Here is a 21,504-nt window from a genome sequence, read left to right as displayed (position 1 = left end):
CCCCACACTCACCTCAGGCACAGGGTCCAAAAGTGAGGCCTTCAGGCCAGGTGTTACACTGGGCAGGTAAGGAGCCAAATCCTGAAAACACAAGAGTTGACTGAAGCCGAGGTCTGGCTCTGGCTTTCTTCAGCCCCTGTTCTGTGGTGGACCCTGACCTCAGCACTGAGATGAAAAGAAGCTCTCAGCAGGACCCATGCATAAGAACCTCACTGTACAAGAAGAGCTGGATCACTGACAAAGCTCTTCTCACCAATTCCTTCAAGGCACTACCCTCATAGGCCAAACAGAGCCACCAGCTACAAACCAAAGCCTAACTCCTGTTCTTTTCTTGGGAGCAAAGCCTGCTTAGATTCTGTAGTTGTTAGAAAAGTATTTCTGGTACTCTATCAGAATCTCACTATTATCTTCTCTTTCTTAGCTTAAAATGTATATGGCTTCTGATGTAACATTTGGCTTTAAGGAGTTATTGTAAATATACAAAATGCCTTATGTTCATTGCAGCAGGCTTTAAGTTTTAAAAAAACAGGCCTGGTAGAGTAGTGGTAGAACACTTGCCTTGCATGCTTGAGGCCCTGGGTTCTATTCCTCAGCACCACATAAGCAAAAAAGAAAAAAGCCGGAAGTGGCGTTGTGACTCAAGTGGTAGAGCACTAGCCTTCAGCTGAAGAGCTGAGGGACAGCGCCCAGGCCCAGAGTTCAGGCCCCATGACTGGACCCAAAAACAAAAAAAAATAAATAAATAAAATAAAACAACCTTGGACACTGTAGACCAATGATAAGATCAAGTAAATTATGACATATGAATTTGTTGAGACAGTATAGCACACTAAAAGCCAAGTTTTGATTAACTTGTTATAACTAGGAAATAATATTCAAGAATATAAAAAATATTAAAAGTAATTGTTTTAGCCAGGTGCTGGTAGCTCACCTATATAATCCTAGCTACTCAGGTGATTGAGATCTGGGAACCACAGTTTGAAGAAAAGAGGAAAGTCTGTGAGACTCTTTATCTCCAACCATCAAAAATCCAGAAGTGGAGGAAATGGCACTGTGGCTCAAGTGGTAGAGCACTAGCCTTGAGCACAAGAGGCTCAGGAGAGTGCCCAGGCCCTGAGTTTAAGCCCTACAACCAACAACAACAACAACAAATTTTAAATCCAGAAGTGGAGTTGTGGTGGTAGAGTGCCAGCCTTGAGCAAAAATATAAGGGACAGCACCTAGTCCCTGAGTTCAAACCCCAGTATAGGCATAAAAAGAAAAAAAGAATTGTTCTAATGTTGGAGGACAATTAGTAATTTTTTTTTCCATTGTGGAACTTGAACTCTGGGCCTAGGCACTGTCCCTGAGCTCTTCAGCTCAAGGGGTGTACTCTCCCACTTGAGCCACACCACCACTTCCGGTTTTCTGGTTGTTAGTTGGAGATGAGTGTCATGGACTTTCCTGCCTGGGCTGGCAGCCTCCTGAGTAGCTAGGATTGACAGGTGTGAGCCACTGGTGCCCAGCTGATTTTATTTATTTGAGATGAGTCTACACGTAGCCTTCCAGTCTTAAACTAACAATCCTGTTGCCTTAGACTCTGCAGTGCTGGGATTACAAGTACATGTCACTATGTCCAGCCTAACTCTTCCACTTTATCTTCTTGTCTATGGAAGCAGAGATTCCAAAAACCCATACTCTGCCTCAGTCTATACTAGGCCTACTGGGACAGACCTTAGCTGGGAACTAAACCAGTAAAAACTTGAACCACTATGCTCTGGATGACACTCATAGAGGCCAAACTTTTACCTCATACCCCAAATGGCTCTTTTTTCTCTGCAAATATAATCAGGAAAGTGCTCACATCCCATGTTGCTCTGGGCAGAACCCTGCATTCTAAATCTTCATCACTCTAACTGTCCACACCAGCCCAACCTAGGCTACTACCTTCTGGTCTGTCAGGGAGTACATGTTGCCAATAATCTGTGCTGCCATCTTGCGGGTGTCGGTAGAACGATCCTGAAAGGCTCTCTGGACAATGGGCATGATGAGGGCCAGAGATGGAGCATCAATGAAGTGGACAAATTTGGTGTCCAGCAGGGTCTGCAGGCACTTCTGGGTCTTTCTCGATGGGTCCGTCAGGGCATCCAGCAGGACAGGGGCAATGGCTACAGGAGAAAAGTTAGTTAGTACATGTCTAGGAAGAGGCAGACCCACTATTCCCCAGAAGCAAAGTAGAGAGGCATACCCAGGATCTCCGGGTTCCGGATGACGGAGCCAATCTGCCTGAGTGCCTGCTGTCCAGCCTTCTGGACTTTGACGTGGGAGTCAGTCAGCACCTCTGTGAGCTTGGGCACAATGTTGGGTAGGCAGGATGACAGCTGTTTGGGAGCACAATATGCCATTGCTCCAAGCAACTCCACTGACCCTGCAGACAGAAAACATGTGGCCAGAATTGCATCACTGGGCAATGAATGGCAAGAAAGTCACCTGTGCAAAATGACTGGCCAGAGACAGCTAGCTTGCTGTTGTGCAAGTTGTGCTCAAGCAATTCCCAGAGGAGGGTAGAGGGGGAAAGGGCTCCCGGGGCCTCTGAGCTGTGAAATCCCAGGTGAGGGACAGATGGTATAGGGAAAAGAGGAGACAAGTTCAGGACAGAGAGTTCTGGCAGTGATCCAAGGGCAATTCGCTGAATTTTCCTGGCTTCGAGTGTCATATGTATGAATGAGGAAAATCATTCATCACTATATATATTAGTTACTATATATTATAAGATATGCACGTATGGAAACTTTCACTTTATGTATTACATATAAACATGTATTTACATACATTTTATATATTTTTAATATTATATAATGTATACACACACATATACTATATATGAGTGTTAGATCTTTTGAGTTTCATAAGCAGATATTCTACCATTTGAGTCATTACCTCCACCTTTTTTCTTTTTTAAATAAGGTTCTGTGTTTCAGCCTGACATTTACTTATGTCTGACTCTCTTGTAGCCAGGATGACAGGTATGTACCACAACACCTGACCAAGATTACATTTTTTTAAAGTTGTATTGAGGGTAAACGCTGCAGAATAGCTTTCAAGCTCAGGATTTCTTGACTGAGAGCTATGGCTCATATCAGAGACTCCTGAGCTTGAACACATGCAAAACTACAGAAGGACCAAGCTGCCTAAAGGCATGGTAAGTCTCAGTCCCTGGGCTGGAGACCACACGCACAGGACCATAGCTGTGGTTACCTGAATCCTTGCCGAGGACATTTTTCAGAGCAAGGAAGCTGAGAAAGCCTTACCAGCTTTGGTCCGCCAGGATTCCTCCTCCAGGGCAGCCAGTAAGGAAGGGAGCACTAGCTTCACGCCATGAGCACTGAGGTTGCTCATCACAGCCTTGGCACAGTCATCTGCAGCCTCAAGGGAGGAGAGAAGGTGTTCAGTGGTCAAGCACTGATACCACCACTAGTGATAAGAGTCACCAACACATACTGGGGTTCATTATGTCAGACCCTATGCCAGAGCTTACAGGGTCCATTGAGAACACATCTTGCAAAGCTCCAGTACCTTAAGAGCCAGAGGGGATCCATCCCAGAAACGAGCTCCCCAAGTGAGGGCAGAAGGGGCTCCAGGGGCAGGGGATTTACCCCACCTCAGAAGCTTTCCTGGCTGAGCTACATACCCAAGCAGCTCTCCCAAGCAGATTGGGCCTTACCTCACGCACATACTGGTTCCCATCCCCAAAGCACAGCAGCAAATGGGGCAGCACATGAACCACATAGGGCTCGAACAGCTTCCCCAGCATCGTGCAGAGCATCTCAAAGGCAAACAGGGCTCCTGTGGGGAAAGGGGGGCGTGGGAATACATGAAAATCGATCATCCTCTCAGGGCTGCCACATGAACACAGGGGCTGGGCACCCTCCTGCCACCTCTTCACCCAATGGGAACATAGTGTAGCAGCCTCAGTCCTCAAAGCAGGGGTGCAGTAGATCAGAGAAGAGGAGGGCTGGGGGCTACTTAGCATTAACAACTAAAGATAAAGCCTCTTATAGTAAGGGTTCTGTGGAGTTTGAAATTAGAAAGACCAGGACAGCACTAAGTATGGAGATGTACACCTGTAATCTCAAGATTTGAAAGGCTGAAGCAAGACCGTAAGTCTGAGGCTAGCTTAGGCACTTAGGGAGAATTTTCCTCAAAATGAAATAGAAAAGGCTGGGCACAGTAGGTAAGTGTTTGCCTACCTAGCAGGTGTATGGCCCTGGGTTTAAACCCTAGTACTAAGGGAAAAAAAGTCCAGACCAAATCAGGAAGAACAGGACCGGGATGGGTCACACTTAACACTCTTAATGGTCACACTTACCACTATTATCTCTGTAACACACACACACACACACACACTCATTTCATATGCTGCCAGCAACAAGTTTAGATACCCACCCTCTCGCCTGCGGAAGTTCTTCTTATCCTGAATGGCATCAGTCAGCGCTGCCATCATTTCCTGCTGCTTCAGGGAGAGGATGCCCAGGCCCTTCACCAGGCCTGCCAGCCCGTATGCTGCCCCTTTGCGCTCTGCATACTTGTCCGACTCCAGCAACTGCTGCATGAGTCGCTGGATCATTCCTCCAGCATCCTCCTTGATAGCAGGCACAAGAGGAGGTAAGCAGCTGGCCACAGACTCCTGGACCTGTGGAAGGAGCCCACTGATCAGTGCAATTTCAGTGACTGCCTGTTCTTGGTGACCAACAACCCAATGCCACACACACCATATGTCCCACTACCTGCCTCAGGCCAATGGAGAAGCTGTTTTGTACAGTCTCACTAAGACCCCCATGCTTCATTAGGGCACATGGTGCAAAACCAACATGATAGCAGCATCAGATCAGCCCTGTGGTGCTGCTCCTAGTCTAAGTAGAAAACTGGGGCTAAGTCCATTTAGAAAGGGTTCACTGAGAAAGGCCACTTTACCACCATAAAATAGCCTGTCATTCAGAGTAATATTTATTGGAAGGAACTCCAGGAAATAGAATCAAGAGATTTCTTTTTTGCTGTTTTTTTCTTTCCTGTTTCCTTTTTGTCCTGTTTGTTCATGTAGATGTCTGGGAGGATATGGGAAGGCACAAAATGGAGGGACAAAGGGTACACAAATGTAGCAGTGGTACTCACTGACACTATGTTGAAAAGGATTACATAACTTGTGTGTGGGGATGAGAGGGAAAAACTAAGACAAAGTGAGGGAAGGGGTGGCACTGTCCAAAAAGAAATGTACTCTTTAACTGATTTACATAACTGTAAGCCCTCTCTGTACATCACCTTTATAACAATAAAAATTAAAAATAGGCTGTCTCCAAACTTCTCAAAGTCACGGGGAGACTGGCTAGGCCTTATAGATCAGAAACAAAGTTTCTGAAAAACAAAAACATTCAGTCCTACCCTCCTATCTCAGCTCAGGAAGCAGAGCAGTATGCTACCAGCTTTTGCAAGGGTGGGGTCTTTTAGCAGGACAGGTTTTCTAACCTTCTATTTGATCACAACTTTAGAAACTTGTTTTCAACTGTGAACTTAATGAGACAACTCTGGGGAGGGGATTCCAAAGTGCAAATCATTGAAATTGTACATAAATATGTATGCTTCAAAAAACAAGAAACGAACTGGGCACTGATGGCTCACGCCTGTCATCCTAACTTCTCAGGAGGCTGAGATCTAAGGATCGCAGTTCAAAGCCAGCCCAGGCAAGAAAAGTCTGTGAGACTCTTATCTCCAATGAACCACCAGAAAACTGAAAGTGGTGCTGTGGCTCAAGTGGTAGAGCACTTGCCTTGAGCTGAAGAGCCAAGGGACAGCGCCCAGGCCCAGAGTTCAAGCACCATGACAGACAAAAACGAAACAAAACAAGAAACTTCCTCTGCATTATGGCTTAAGAGATAGCATTAAGAGTTAGGTGCTGGTAGCACATACTAATAATCCTAGTTACTCGAAAGGCTGAAACTAGGAGAACCAAGGTTAGAGGCCAGCACTGACAGAAAAGTTCACAGGATCCTTTTCTCCACCCATTGCTGGCTACAGCAGCACGTGTCTGTGACTGAGCTATGTGGAAGGTTAGGATTAGGAGGACCTTGTTATAGGGCAGCCATGGATGAAGTCTGGAGACTCTGGCTCTATTGAAAGATATCCCAGAAATGACAAGAAGCCTAAACATAAGCAGACTGTGATTCAAGCATGTCATTCCCATGGTAATCAAGATCTTACTTTTAAAAACAATGAAAAACAGAGCTGGAGGTGTGCCTCAGCACAGCCTAGGAAGCACAAGACCATGAGTTCAAACTCCAGTTACTCTCTGTCTCTCTCTGACACACACACACACACACACACACACACACACACACACACACACACACACACACACACACACACACACACACACACACACACCTGCTAGTAAATGAGTAGAAATATAAGACACATCTTCAGCTCTTAAAACAAGAAGACAGCCAGGTGCCGGTGACTCACACCTGTAATCCTAGCTACTCAGGAGGCTGAGATCTGAGGATCACAGTTCAAAGCCAGCCCGGGCAGGAAAGTCCGTGAGACTCTTATCTCCAATAAACCACTAGAAAACCGGAAGTGGCGCTGTGGCTTAAGCGGTAGAGTGCTCGCCTTGAGCTGAAAGGCGCAGGGACAGCACTCAAGCCCAGAGTTCAAGCCCCACACAACAACAACAAAAACAAGACGACTGTCCCCAGAAGTTCACTCCATTATAACCCAGGCTCTCCCTGAAGGGCCTGCTAGGCCCCTAGCATCCCACAGTTTCTCTGCAGTAGCTCCCCATTTCTCTGCAGGCTCATGGTAGCCGGAAAGCAGGTACCTGCTGGGAAGGGGTGGAGAGGGCAGCGATGAGCTTGGCAACAATTGGCTTCACTTTGGGGTCGCTCTTGTCCAGGTGCTTGGCCAAAGAACCCATGAGGACTACCACACTCTGCCGCACGGCGTCATAGCTGGCATCATTGGGAGCATCCTTCAGAAACTCCTCAAACACTGGCAGCAGCGAGTTGACGTTCTCCTGGAAAGCCCAGCCCACCAGCATCACAGATCACACCACAGGCTGCCATGAAGACAATGGAAGTCAAGTCTGGCCCTGGGACAGATGTCTTGACAGGGCAGCCAACGGTGATACCCACAGCTTTCCCAGTTTTCCAGCAGAACTACAGTGGACATCTAGGAATTTAACAACCTCTTAGTCAATTCTTTCCTTTTTTTTTTTTTTTTTGGTGCCAGTCTTGAGGTTTAAACTCAGGGCTTGGATGCTGTCCCTGAGCTTTCTTTTCTCAAGGCAAGAGCTTTACCACTTGAGCCACAGCCCCACTTCTGGCTTTTTTCTGGTTAACTAGAGACAAGAGTCTCACAGACTTTTCTTCCTAGACTGGCTTTAAACCACATGATCCTCAGCCCTATGAGCTACACAGCTCTTTCAGACTTGTTGATTCAACAGAAACACAAATCTAACCTTCCACGAGGGGTTAGTGTCTTCCTGTGATTTGTGGCACTCAACACCTCAGGATCCTCTACTCTGCCCTATCTTTCCAGCTAGCAGAACACAGCTCACCTTCCCATGGGCATTGAGTGTTGCAAGGGCTGCATCTAACATGCACTTCCGGACATCTGGATTTCGATCGTTGAGAGCATCAGGGACAAAAAACTGAAAGAGTGGCTTCACCTGAGAGCTGTCCAAATACTGCGAGAGCTTATTGAGGGCCAAAGCCAGACCACACCTGAAAAGAAGTGCAAGCTTGTGAACAAAGGCCAGCCAGTGTTCCATGCCAATGGAACTGTGTCAGAACACAAGGCAGGGAGCACAAAACCATCAATACTACTTGGCAGGAAAATGAAGCACCCAGCACTTGCCCAATGCTCTGAAACGATTCACTTATCACATGAAGACCAGCCACTTACCCTGAGTTTATCTCCTATAGGTACCCTTAGGGAAGGGACCCATTCTGCCTTTTCCATGCATGTGAGTACCTTGCCTACCCCTCTATCTCCAGGCAGGTTATAAAAGGAGAAAGGTGACACAAACAGATGTGGATGCTCCCAGACGGGAACATACCACAGAGATAATGCGGTGCTATTCTTTTCAGCTACAGAAAAATAAGGCTCCCAGTGCAAAGAAACTATGTGCTTTTTCCCCAGAAGATGGTCTGGAATGAAAAAGAAACAGGTTAGCCGGACACTGGTGGCTCACGCCTGTAATCCTAGTGACACACACACAGGAGGCTGAGATCTGAGGATAGCAGTTCAAAGCCAACCTGAGCAGGAAAGTCCGTGAAACTCTTAGCTCCAGTAAGCCACCAGAAAACCAGAAGTGGTGCTGTGGCTCAAGTGGCAGAGCACTAGCCTTGAGTTGAAGAGCTGAGGGACAGCGTCCAGGCCCAGAGTTCAAGCCCATGTCCAACCAAGGAAAAAAAAAAAGAAAGAAAAAGAAACAGGTCCATTCCCCATTCCATCCATTCCACATACACAAAGCCACAGAGGAAGGTATAGGTCAGCTATGAAGCCCACTCTGAGGGAGGTAAGGGTCCTCTACAGTCACACATGCTCTCAGACCCACCTCATCCTCTAGCAAGTACCTGTGGAATTAAGGGGAAGAAAACTAACTCTAACAGAGCACTTCACACATTGTTAACGGATGAGTTCCAACACCTTATGAGGTAGGTACTAGTATCCTGTGCTGCACACAGATGAAGAAAACATAGGCCTGGAGAAAAGGAGGGCCGTGCTCAAGGGCACAGCGTTGCCACAGGTCTCTCTTGGCTCAGGATGCCATCTTTCCTTCCATTTGGGATGCCCATCCCTGGACAAGGATGGGAACAGAAGGTGTACCTGGCTTCCCACTGATCCGGAGGGGATTCTGAAATTACTCGACCCAAAGCATCCAGTACTGGGGGTGGCCTCTGTAACAGACAAGAAGATAAATGCCCTGCAATGCTTGTCTTATCCAGGTGACAGATGAATAGCCCAGATACCAGACTAAGGCAGAAAACCAGCCATAAGCCCCCTGACCAACTTTGAGCACCAAGACTCCTATCTGGAGTCATCAGGGGCCGAGCAAAGTCCAACCCAACATCACGCCCTGAGGCTCACAGCTGCTGCTCCAGTCACTCACATAGAGCTTCTCCTGATAGATCTCCATGAGCCTGCCCATGACTTCTGCTGCCTGCCACTGGTACCGAGCCACGGCCTGAGAGAGGGCTTCAGCCCCAGCCTGCCGCACAGCTGCCTCGTGATAGATCACATCATCAATCAGCAGGGAGCAGAGATCTGGCTGCAGATCGAGGCCCATGGTCAACCAGAGCCTGTGGTGGACCAAAGGTGGGACTAGTCAGATATGTAACTACAGATACCCGTCTCAGCACCCCTGGCCCTTCTCTCACTGGAGGCTAGCCTAAGGGAAAGAGGATGAGGCAGGAGAAAGCAGCCTTCCACCATCTCTTACCTCTCGGCCAGCTTCTGGACCTCCTCCTCCTTGTCAAACTTGACCACCCAGAGCCTCCGCAGAAGGCTCAGGCCATTCTTCTCATCACTATCAGGTGTTGGTAACACCAGCTGGAGCTCCATCAGCCCCTAGGTCAAAGAGTGATTAGACCATGAAGCTCACTCTCAGAAATCTCCAAACTGTCCCTAGCCTCGGCTGTTCAAATGCAACCATTATCTGCATGTGACTATTTAAAGGTAAATCTGAGGCTGAATTTAATCAAAGTATGGTCTATGTATGCATACAAATATCATCACAATGAAACCACTTTGTAAAATTACTATGTGCTAATTAAAAATAAGAAAAAAATTAAAAAATAAACCATCAGTTTTACCAGCCACATTTCAAGTGTTCAATAAGACATGTCTCCTGTATTCAACAGCATAGGTAAAAATTTATCCCTACTACTACACCCAGTCCCATAGCAGCCCTGGTCCAGGAAGTGTTGGGTATTGGCTTAACTCGGAGCATGCTCAGAATTGGTGCAAACAGCTTTTCTCAAGAGGTGAGGATACCACACAAAGCACATGCTTAGCATGTACAGGGCTCTAGGGTCAGTCCTTCATGCCAATAATGATGATAACAGTTCTTCTGTGAACTGATGTGATGGTAGAATATTTTCCATTATAATGGTCAATAATTTAACTATAAGCAAACAACACAGGGCTGGATGTGGTAATGTATGCCTGTAATCCTTGCTACTAGGAAAGCAGAGATCTACAGGATCATGGTTTGTGGCCAGCCTAGTCAAAAAATAAATAAAAATAGAAGCTGGGTGCTGGTGACACACACCTGTAATCCTAGCTATTCAGGAGGCTGAGATCTGAGGATTACGGTTCAAAGCCAGCCCAAGCAAGAAAGTCTTAAGACTCTTATCTCCACCTAACCACGAGAAAACCAGAAGTGGTGCTGTGGCTCAAAGTGGTAGACCCATAACCTTGAACAAAAAGAGCTCAGGGATAGGCACCAGTGGCTCAAGCCTGTAATCCTAACTACTCAGGAGGCTTAGATCTGAGGATGTAGTTCAAAGCCAGCCCAGCAGAAAACTTTCTGAGACTTATCTCTTTTTTTTTTTTGGGGGGGGGTCTGGTCATGGGGCCTGAACTCTGGGCCTGGGCGCTGTCCCTTAGCTCTTCAGCTCTACCACTTGAGCCACAGCGCCATTTCCAGCTCTTTTTGCTCATGTGGTGCTGAGGAATCGAACCCAGGGCCTCAGGCATGCAAGGCTAGCGCTCCACCACTTGAACCACAGCGCCATTTCCGGCTTTTTTCTTTTTGCTCATGTGGTACTGAGGAATCGAACCCAGGGCCTCAGACATGTAAGGCAAGCGCTCTACCTTCCCAGCTCCTCTATCTTATCTCTTATCTAATCTCTAATAAACTACGCAGAAAAAGCTGGAAGTGGTGTGGTGGCTCAAGTCCTGGCGCACTAGTCTTGAGCACAAAGAGACACAGAGACAGCACCCAAGCCCTAAGTTTGAGCCCCAGGACTGTCAAAACATAAATAAATAAATGAATTAGTGATACCCCCACCCCAGAACATGTTTGGTTTTCCAGTTCTTAGAAGAGCCTAAACCACCCTATGACCTTTTCTCCTTGCCCCTAGGATCTGTCATCAGGGTGAGGGGCATTCTCTCAAATTCTCATCATGCAGTTCAAATACTTGCACAGTGACAAGGAACACCACAATGGCCCCGGGAGGGAGTGGGGACACACCCGGAGCGCAGTCTCCCGCACGCTGGCACAAGGGGACTGCAAGGCACAGAGTAGCACATCCACCTCCTCCTGCTCTGCGAAGGCGCAGCCGTCCTCGCCACTGCTGCTGGCACACAGCGTGCTCAGTGTATCTGCAGCAAGAACCTGCGGATGACATTAACCCACTTGTCCAGTTCAATCAATCAGGGGTCCACAAAGGACTCAGAACCCCTATTAGGGCTAAGACCAGTACCACACCACACAAAATGGCAGCACCCATGCAAGATGCCTCACAGCTGAGAACAGTTGGCTGTTTCTCAAAAACAGCCCTATTGCTAGGTCCAAAAGTGAGAGATGATCTCTTTTGAGAGAACTAGGACAATCACTCATGCCAGGACCTACAGTCAGGATCTAAAACAATCACAGAAGTAGGAGACTGGAGAACACATCACCTGCAGTCGGGGCGAACCTGTCCCGATCACCCAGGTCAGCAGACGCAGCATGGCCACACGAGGCAGCAACTCAGGACCATTCTGGGAGAGAAAAGCAAACAGGCTGGGGTGAGTCTGTGGAGAAGGGCTGTACCCATGCCTGGGGCCAGTCAAATAGCAAGATCTCATCCACAGAAAAATGAAACATTCCATGGTCTAAAACCCCATAAGGCCTACAACCAAGTCTACAGGCACACACCAGCCAACCATGATCCTCATAAATTTAAATACTGAAGCTTACTGGAAATTCAGACTAGAAATATAGTTGGGCCATAAACATGAATACTTAGGTTTACATATATATTTTAAATTTTTGGACCTGGGTGCTGTCCCACAGCTCTTCAGCTCAAGGCTACCACTCTTCAGCTCACTCTACCACTTGAGCCACAGCGTCACTTCCAGCTTTTTCTGCTTATGTGGTACTAAGGAATCAAACCCAGGGCCTCATGCATGCAAGGCAAGTACTCTACCACTGAGCCAACTTCCCAGCACTAGCATGCCTTGGGTTCAATTCCTCAGCTGGAAGTGGTGCTGTGGCTCAAGTGGTAGAGCACTAGCCTTGAGCTGAAGAGCTTAGGGACAGCATTCAGGCCCAGAGTTCAAGCTCCACTACCGACAATTTTTTTTTTAATTTTAATTTTTATTTATTTTATCTTGTTGGTCATGGGGGCTTGAACTCTGGACCTGGGCACTGTCCTGAGCTCTTCAGCTCAAAGTGAGCGCTCTACCACTTTGAACCATAGCGTCATTTCTGGCTTTCTGGTGGTTAATTGGAGATAAGAGTCTCAGACTTGGGGCTAGGAAGGTGGCTCAGTGGTAGAGTGCTTGCCTTGCATGCATGAGGCCCTGGGTTCGATTCCTCAGCACTACATAAGCAGAAAAAGTTGGAAGGGCGCTGTGGTTCAAGTGGCAGAGTGCTACACTTGAGCTGAAGGACAGCACCCAGGCCCAGAGTTCAGGTCCCATGATCACACACACACAGACACACACACACACACACACACAGTGTATGAACAGTGTAGACTCTTATATAACTGGTAAAATCAATAAATCAGGTGGTACACACTGAAAGAAATGGAAACCTGGCATAGCTAGTCATATAAAAGCAGCATGACTCATTTTTGCATTAAGGCACTCACCACACCATGTGGGCTGCTACCGTAGGTATAAACACCTCTTCTATTTCCCCACCAGAACTGTTTATGGGTTTTAAAATGTCATGAGCACCTGCCTTCCTGAGGTCCCCTCAAACCAAGGAATAACAGAGCTTCATGCCAACCTCGTCCACACGGCCAGGAGGGGTGTCAGGGGAGGTCCTCAGCTGAGCATGAACAGTGAGGATCTGGAGAATCTGGGCCATCTGCTCCTCCTCCTCCTCGCTGTGGTGGGGCATTTCAGTAAGCACCATCTTCAGCAATGGGAAGACCAAGGAGAAGGCTGGTGCAGACAGGGGTGCAGCATCTGTAATACCAAGTGGGACACAGGATCTTGGAGTGGGCTGGACCTGGACCACAGCTGCCCATGTAGCTTCAGGGAAGAGGAGAGGCAAACTGGAGGCCCTTCTGACACTGGAAGCATCCATTACTACACAGGGATGATGGCTGATCTTACTTTTACCCACAACACAGCCCACTTCCAGAATGTGGGACTTGACAGAAAAAATGGATAGAATAGAGTCACAGTGACTCACAGAATACCAGGACTGGACTCAAATGCCCTCCTTAGTCCAATCCTCATTTTTCAGACCAAGGCCAGGAAAGAAGACTTGCCTGCCCAGGAAGTCTAGGCAACACGTAATCCTCTAGCACTCTGCATACCAGCCATTCCATCCTGTGTCCCTGGCCCCATGCAGTCTCTTACCTGGCTCGCCCTTGCCCACCCTGCTGGTGATTGTGTGAGTGTGCAGCAAAGTCACTGCTCTCTTCACAGCCACTGACAGATCCTCCTGGCACCAGGACTTATCCAGAGCACACTCTGGCTTTAGCAGGCGCAGTGTCACATGGCTCACCAAAATGCCTGTGGAGAGACCCGAGAAGGAGTGACCCACACAAGGGGCAGAATCTGGCCCTGACACAAATAAGGGGTCCAGGGCAGAGGCACCTAGTCCTCTGAATATAATCCCTTTCTTCAATCTAACCTCTCACTTTATCTTTGTGATATTGTCCAAGGGTAAGGAGATGGGCAGAAGCTATCCTTGTGAGGATATTTTTGTTTTTTATGTAGCCCAGGCTGATGTGGCACTCACAATCCTCCTGCCTCAGCCCCCTGAATGCTGGGATTGTACTTGTATACCTAATGCATGGCTGCTCAGGAGCTCTGGGCAGCAATGACTAGCCACATTGCAGCAAACCATCCTCAATACCATTGAATTTCTAATTTCCTAGTTTTAAATTTGCTAGAGGGCTGGGGGTATGGCTTAGTTGGCAGACTGCTTGCCTAGTATGTATAAGGCCCTGGGATTGATCCCTGGCACCTTAAAAAAAAAAAAATTTGCTAAAGAAAGATAAGATGCCAAATAGCATCTAAAACCTGTTCCTCAGAGTGAAGGCAGAGAGGATGCAAAATGGAGAGGAGACACATGTCACTCCTGAGCACATCCAGTTGGAGGTTTCACAGGCTGCTTCCACGTAGAAACAAAATTCAGCAGCTTAGATTACCATAGGCCTCTCCACAAGCACTTAGGAGCATCCCAGCCGAACTCCCATACTACCCTGGGCCATCCCCACAGTCAGTGAAAAAGGACTAACCCAAAGCCTTGAGCCTACGGGGCATAACACAAGCTGCCAAAGACAGGAAGGGGCTCTTGATCCTGGGAGCAGCCAAAGGAGATTTCAGCAAGGGTAAGAAGGAGTCGATCAAAACAGGGATGTACTGGGTCAAGCCAGACGGGTTCTTGGTCAGGATGGTGTCTAGCAGTCCTAATGCCACCTCCAGCTCCCCATCCAGCTGTAAGCAGAGTCAACCAGAGAGCAGGTCAACAGGGCCCCACTCTACGACAGCAAGAAATGGGACTAAGTCATTGAGTACTTTCAACCAAGGGCATGCAGTGGTCACGCTTACCTCTTGTAGTCGTCTCCGGATCTGTGCCTCCTTGTCCAGCTGGGCCTGCAGCATTTCCTTCTGCTTGCTGGTCAGCTGCACCTCCTCTTTTATGCCTTTCTTCTTCTTTATCTCCTGAAGGATCAGAGTTAGCAAACCAATTCTACCTCCAGGGAACAGACCTGCCTCTCTACCGGAGGAAGGCAAGCTTGCTTCCACAGAGAATACCACCAGCTCTAAGTCTGGGCCTGGGGTCCACAAACCCACCCATGTGGCTTCCCACCATGACTATAAAGTCCATGGCCACTGGATGAGTACAGTACAGAGACAAAAGTAAAAAAGCAAAATAAAAACAAATTTGGCCAATCTTTTTGGCAGTAATAGGGTTTGGAATGAGGGCCTCAAGTTTGCTAGGCCAACAACCTACTCCATGAACCACATACTCAGCCTCTTTTACTTTGTGTTTGTGTATGTGAATGTGTGTGTGCGCGTGCGCGCACGCACGAACACGTACATGTATGCATACAACTAGCATTTAAATACAGGGCCTAGGAACTGTCAGGGAGCTTTTTTTTTTTGGTCAGTCCTGGGCCTGAACTCTGGGCCTGGGCGCTGACCCCAGCTCAAGGCTAGCGCTCCACCACTTGAGCCACATCATCACTTCGGCTTTTTCTGCTTACGTGGTGCTGAGGAACCGAACCCAGGGCCTCATGCATGCAAGGCAAACACTTTAACACTGAGCCACCTTCCCAGCCCTCAGTGAGCTTTTTTGCTCAAGGCTAGTGCTTTACCACTTTGAGCCACAGTACCATTTTTGTCTTTTTGGTAGTTAATTGGAAATAAAAGTCTCATGGACTTTCTTTGAACCACAATTCTCAGATCTCAGCCTGAGTAGCTAGGATTACAGGCATGAGCCACTGGCACCTGGCATATCCCTTAGCTTTTTTACTCAAGGCTGACATTCTACTACTTAGGCCACACCCTGACTTTCAGGCTTTTTGCCGGTTAACTGGAGATAAAAGTCTCATGGAGGGGCTGGGAATGTGGCTTAGTAGTAGAATGCTTGCCTAGCATGCATGAAGCCCTGGGTTCTGTTCCTCAGTACTAAACAGAAAAGGCCAGATGTGGTACTGTGGCTCAAGTGGTAGAGCGCTAGTCTTCAGCAAAAGCAGCTCAGGGACAGTGCCCAGGCCAAGTTCAAGCCCCATTACTGGCAAAAAAAAAAAAAAAAAATCTCATGGACTTTCCTGCCCAGGCTGGTTTTGAATCATGATCTAATTTCAACCTCCTGAGTAGCAAGGATTACAGGTGTGAGCTACCAGCACCCAGCTTAGGTTTTGTTGTTTCTTTTTTTTTTTAATGGGTTCTTGAATTTTTGCTCAGAGCTGGCCTGGCTTCCTTCTTTCCACTTCCCTTCCAAGTAACTGGGATTATAACTGTGTCCAGCAAGAAACAAATTTTAACTGTACTTTCTGCTAACAAATGCAAGAAGAGAAATACATTAGAGAAATAAAAGAGCTCTCAAATATCTCTAATGGGTATTGTGGTGGCCACATGGCTTTATATTCAGAACAGCCTTCCCCTCTCCCCGTCCCTGCCCTCCTGCCCAGATGGTCTCTCTTTTTTTTTTTTTGGGGGGGGGGTCCGGTTGTGGGGCCTGAACTCTGGGCCTAGGCGCTGTCCCTCAGCTCTTCAGCTCAAGGCTAGCGCTCTACCACTGGAGCCACAGCGCCACTTCCGGCTTTTTTCTTTTTGCTTATGTGGTGCTGAGGAATCGAACTCAGGGCCTCAGGCATGCAAGGCAAGCGCTCTACCACTGAGCCACCTTCCCAGCCCCGGCACTAGCATTTTAATGGGTGAAGGTAAACAAGAAACAAGTGAGCAAATACAAACAAGATATCAGAGCATGAGAATAGTCACAAGGAATGAGTATGAGATGAAGATAATCGAAGCAGTGTGTTCACATGTATGAAACACAACAATGAAAACTGGTACCTCACTTATATAACCGTAACCCCTCTTTATATCACCTTGATAATAAAATTTTAAAAATAGAAACAAAAGGGGGCTGAGAAGGTGGCTCAGTGGTAGAGCGCTTGCCTTGCATGCCTGAGGCCCTGGGTTCAATTCCTCAGCACCACATAAGCAAAAAGAAAAAAGCCGGAAGTGGTGCTGTAGCTCAAGTGGTAGAGCGCTAGCCTTGAGCTGAAGAGCTGAGGGACAGCGCCCAGGCCCAGAGTACAGGCCCCACGACCGGACCCAAAGAAAAAAATAAATAAATAAAATTCTTATCTCTTCACAGTCTAACAAAACAGACATAAGCAAAAAGGGGGAAAAAAAGCCAGAAGTGGTGCTGTGGCTCAAGTGGTAGAGTGCTAGCCTTGAGCTGAAGAGCTGAGGGACAGCGTCCAGGCCCAGAGTTCAGGCCCCACGACCGGACCCCAAAAAAAATTTAAAAAATAGAAACAAAAACAAAAAACTGGTGGAACTGTTGGAAAGAGGGAAACGTGATAGGAGATAGTGAGAGGGAATAAGGTTGATAGATTCATAACATTGTATGAATATGTGTGTAAATGTTACAATAAAGCCCTCCTCTCCCTTATACAACTAGTAAACCAATGTATGGTATTTGAAAGAGAGATAGGTGGGTATAAGGAAGTCGCTCTGAGAAGGGCTTGTATAGACTGAGATATCAAAGAGAAGTACAATCTAGCCTCCAAGGTTGAGTCAAATGGGGCCTAGTCTTCAAGAAGGGAGACAGGCATGAAACTGAGCAACAGCACTTAAGTGAGAAACTGGTTTGCCTTGAGTGGGGGCAGAGGAAGGGTCAAGAGAGTGTGATCAGAGAGCAGTGGCATGTGCCCTGGGTCTCATGGGGAAGCCTTTGTGTAGCAGAGCCTTGGTGATCTCAGGGCCACCAAGCTCAGCAGCCCTACTAGACGCCTCTGTGGACTCACCTCCTTCAGCTCCAGCTCAATGATCTGCTCCTTGAAGGAATAAGCTTTGTTCTCTCGTTTCATGTTGGCCTTTTTTATGCTGTCCTGCTGAGCACTAAAATATAAGTGATTAGCTAACCACCAAGCTCTTCAGCCTCCCACTAGCCATGAAATCACTGTTAGCTTTAATTATTTTTTCCTTTTGTGGTGGACACTGAACTCAGGAGCTTTTGTATGCTAGCCAAGTACTCTACCACTGAGCTATACACCCTTCAGTTCCAACTAACTTTTTTACTTCCCCCCCCCCTTTTGTTTTTTTTACATTTTTTGAGGCAGGATCTCAATGTAAATAGGGTCTCTATGTAGCCCAGGCCAGCCTGGAAATCACATCTTTCTGTCAGCCTCCCAAGTGCTAATATTGTAAGCATACACCATCACGCCTGGTGTCCAGCTAGCCAGGATGGTGCTAAGTCATACACTGGCATTTTTTTTAGGTCTTAGGACCTAAAACCAATAAGGTATTTGCCCAATGGACAGGTTGTCTTGTTTGTTCTTCACAATGACCCTACAAAAGAGGTGTTGTCTCTATCATACAGGCAAGAAAATTAGGGTTGGTGCAGGAAAGGCAACTATGCCCGTCAGTGAATCTTACCTCTGGATGATGGATTTGTCAAACAGCTCCCCGGCAGGAGTCTGCATGATGGCAAACTCCTCCCGAGTCACCAAGCGCAGTGCAGGGTTCTGCACAGAGGCAGTGATAGTACTGATGAGCTGTGGAAGGACCCGATCCGGGGACAAGATGGAAAGGGAGCCCATGGCATTCATGGAAGACTGCCAGATAAATACAGACAGAATCAGTCTGTGCCAGGCCAGCACCAAAACTCAGTCCCACAACACCTCAATGTCCTTGGCAGTTGGCCCCCTTATCTCTGCCTTGTTCTTTCCGAGTACTGCTCACCAGAGTGGACAACTGTGGCTTGTGCCTTCTGTAGTAAACAAGCTTTTATGCCTTGGCCTTAGTCTGCTAACAGCACTCTGATTTGAGGGAAGAAGGAGAACACACAAACTTGTTCTACACCCTCAACCTCCAAGATGCAAGTGGAGCCCCCCTGATCCTTTCCAGAGTTGTGCACGTGACCCAGACTAAGAAAGGTCAAGACAGAATTTGAGTCAGGCTGACCGAGGAGGAGACCCATGCCAGCTGCAGCTGATGAGACTAGGTATGAGCACAGAACACTAGCAGCCCCCTTCTACCAGTAAGAGAAAGACTGAGGATGTAGAAAGCAGATACAAGAGATGATGAACTGGATGGAGTAAGAAAGACACCCATCCGTACAATCCCAGCAACATCAGCTGACTCTAGCACCATCAGACCCAGCTAGTCGCATCCTTGATTTCACAGGTAAATAAGGAATTTCCCTTTGGTGCTTAAATGTATTTATATTTCTGCCACTTACAACTAAGGATCCAAGCCCACAGCTTATCACAGCCCCTCCTTTTTGTGCCCTCCATCTCCAACCAGAAGCCTGAACCAGCTCATGTGTCCATCACCTGGTTCAGGGGACTCTGTGTGGCAATCCTGGGAATGATCTGATCCAACTGCCTGGTGATGAAGGCTTCAGGGTCAATCTTCATTTTGGTGAGAAGTGCTGGCCAGAGTCCAGACTGTACTGCCACTGCAAGGGAAGGGCCTCCTTGAAGCTTTCTTCCCAGCCTATTCTCCCCTGCCCAATGAAGTCTGACAGCATCTCCCACTCCCATACCCACGATAGCCACAGACCTAAGGATGGGTGATGGGAGATGATCAGCATCTCCCGGGCCAGCTGTTCCGTACTAGTGACATCACCCTCGAGTCCTGGGATCCCAGAGATGACACACAGAGCCTCCTGCAGGACTCGTGGAGACACATAGGCCTTTCCTGTATCGGTCATCTCTCCAGCATCAGTCAGAAGAGCTTCTAAGGGCAGCACCTACATGGAAACAATGTATGAGTTCCCAGGGCTTACAGCCCCAAGCAGGAAACCTACCAGTGACAATGCATCTCCCATTCACACTGTGCTCTCCCACAGGCTGTTAGATGCGCCGAGATAGTGTGACTTCCCACATAAAAAGCCTATACAGGGAAGAAAATGGACAACTGGTCCACGAGATCTGCCCATACCCACATATCTGTCACTAGCTTATGGAGGAAAGCAGTGAAACATGGTCTACTCCCAAATTCCTCCCAATACTGACTGGGAGACCCTGTGCAAGTCATCTCAGCTCATATGAAAAATTAAGGGTCATAAATCCTATCTGACTTGAAAGGTACTGTGAAAAACCAAAAGGGAGACTGGCAGAAAGTACATTAAAGTTTATTAAAATGCTTTAAAAGAACAAAGATTCAAAGAGGAAAAGGATGAGCCATGTGTCAAAGGGCATGGAAAGGGTTAAAAAGGTCTCTAAAATGATGAGGAATTGTATGAAAGATGTTACAAGAGCTCAAGGGCAAAGCAGAAGATTCTGGTATCTCTTAAGGTCTGAATGAGAACAGTCCAGGAATGGCCCAACTAAAACCCCAAGATATAAACCAATGAATTGGCTGAACTGAGCTCTAGTCCAGGCTCCATACAACCTCACCTTATGAGACGTGAGGACATTCTTCAGCTCCTCCAGGAGGCCACTGGCAAGCTTAAAGCCCCCGAGAGAGGACAGCAGTTTCCGAACCGTCTGCTGAGCTTGCCTACGCACGTGCCAGGTGCGGCTCAGGAGCACTGCCACCAAGGCCCGGTAGTACTGCCTGCAAGCATAGGGACAGATCATACTGGAGCACCAGGGAGCAAGGCTTTCCACAGCCCACACACCACATCCCACTCCTCCACACCATGCAAGGGCTTGCCTTGTTCAACCCAAGGGATAAAATAAGCAACCTTTACGTACAGAACTTTGTTGCCGGTGAGTCTATGCGAGTGGTCAAGAAAAAGTCTTTCGGTCAAATGCAACACAGTACAAAGGGCTGCAAGAAGAAGAAACAGTGGAAAGTGTTGGGCTTTTATTTTTCAATAGCTAAATGTCTTTCTCTCTCACTAGAATAAACTGTTAAATTAAACCAAAAATATAGATAGGAAGTGACAGTTCATTTTTCACACATAAGTTTCAGAATAAAATATATTCTTATTTTAATAATTAAAATAATTACTAAGCAGGGCACTGGTGGCTCACATCTGTAATCCTAGCTACTCAGGAGACTGAAATCTAAGGATTGTGATTCAAAGCCAGCCTGGGCAAAAAAGTCCCCATGAAACTTTTATCAGAAAACTTGAAGTGGCACTGTGCTCAAAGTGGTAGAGCACTAGCCAGCCATAAGCAAAAGAGCTCAGGGACAGAACCCAAGTCAGGAGTTTAAACCCCATGACCAACACAACAACAAAAAATCACTAAAGGAAGGAGTGACATTGTACAAAAAGAAATGTACTCATTACCTGACTTATGAAATGGTGACCCCCTAAGTATAATCCCTTAATAACAATACAAAATTATATTTTACATAAAAATAAATAAATCACTAGCCACATAGGGTGGTACCCGCCTGCAACCTCAGCATTTGTGAGGTCAAGGCAGGAACATCCAGGAAGTCACCCAGCTTGGATGCCACAGTTGAACCTTCTGGAAAAAAAAAAGGATAAAAATTTTTTTTGAAAAATCTACTATGAAGTTCAAAACTAAGGGCCTCATACACAAGATATGGACAGATTTCCCACTCTAGAAAACATATAGAGGGCTGGGAAGGTGGCTCAGTGGTAGAGCGCTTGCCTTGCATGCATGAGGCCCTGGGTTCGATTCCTCAGCA

The 21,504-nt window shown here is 47.3% G+C and overlaps 1 protein-coding gene across 2 annotated transcripts in view; it reads right to left on the bottom strand.

Moving 5' to 3' along the window:
• Gcn1l1 (GCN1 general control of amino-acid synthesis 1-like 1 (yeast)) overlaps positions 1 to 21,504 on the bottom strand; it is a 64,249-nt gene that overhangs the window by 20,293 nt on the left and 22,452 nt on the right. For both annotated transcript variants that reach the window (XM_013014378.1, XM_013014377.1), the window contains 23 exons: positions 20,595 to 20,670; positions 20,295 to 20,454; positions 19,456 to 19,645; positions 19,227 to 19,351; positions 18,328 to 18,506; positions 17,697 to 17,790; positions 14,761 to 14,874; positions 14,448 to 14,646; positions 13,561 to 13,716; positions 12,980 to 13,161; positions 11,662 to 11,742; positions 11,231 to 11,374; positions 9,476 to 9,603; positions 9,146 to 9,335; positions 8,863 to 8,933; positions 7,589 to 7,754; positions 6,851 to 7,045; positions 4,426 to 4,672; positions 3,704 to 3,825; positions 3,291 to 3,405; positions 2,228 to 2,407; positions 1,927 to 2,147; positions 13 to 81 (listed from right to left, as the gene is read on the bottom strand). In XM_013014378.1, the coding sequence (XP_012869832.1) occupies positions 13 to 81; positions 1,927 to 2,147; positions 2,228 to 2,407; positions 3,291 to 3,405; positions 3,704 to 3,825; positions 4,426 to 4,672; positions 6,851 to 7,045; positions 7,589 to 7,754; positions 8,863 to 8,933; positions 9,146 to 9,335; positions 9,476 to 9,603; positions 11,231 to 11,374; positions 11,662 to 11,742; positions 12,980 to 13,161; positions 13,561 to 13,716; positions 14,448 to 14,646; positions 14,761 to 14,874; positions 17,697 to 17,790; positions 18,328 to 18,506; positions 19,227 to 19,351; positions 19,456 to 19,645; positions 20,295 to 20,454; positions 20,595 to 20,670 (3,404 nt within the window). The remainder of the gene's footprint in view (positions 1 to 12; positions 82 to 1,926; positions 2,148 to 2,227; positions 2,408 to 3,290; positions 3,406 to 3,703; positions 3,826 to 4,425; positions 4,673 to 6,850; positions 7,046 to 7,588; positions 7,755 to 8,862; positions 8,934 to 9,145; positions 9,336 to 9,475; positions 9,604 to 11,230; positions 11,375 to 11,661; positions 11,743 to 12,979; positions 13,162 to 13,560; positions 13,717 to 14,447; positions 14,647 to 14,760; positions 14,875 to 17,696; positions 17,791 to 18,327; positions 18,507 to 19,226; positions 19,352 to 19,455; positions 19,646 to 20,294; positions 20,455 to 20,594; positions 20,671 to 21,504) is intronic.

This window comes from Dipodomys ordii, unplaced genomic scaffold (assembly GCF_000151885.1).
Source record: "Dipodomys ordii isolate 6190 unplaced genomic scaffold, Dord_2.0 Scaffold23, whole genome shotgun sequence".
Taxonomy (NCBI): domain Eukaryota; kingdom Metazoa; phylum Chordata; class Mammalia; order Rodentia; family Heteromyidae; genus Dipodomys; species Dipodomys ordii.
This window is presented reverse-complemented; position numbering and strand designations above follow the sequence as displayed.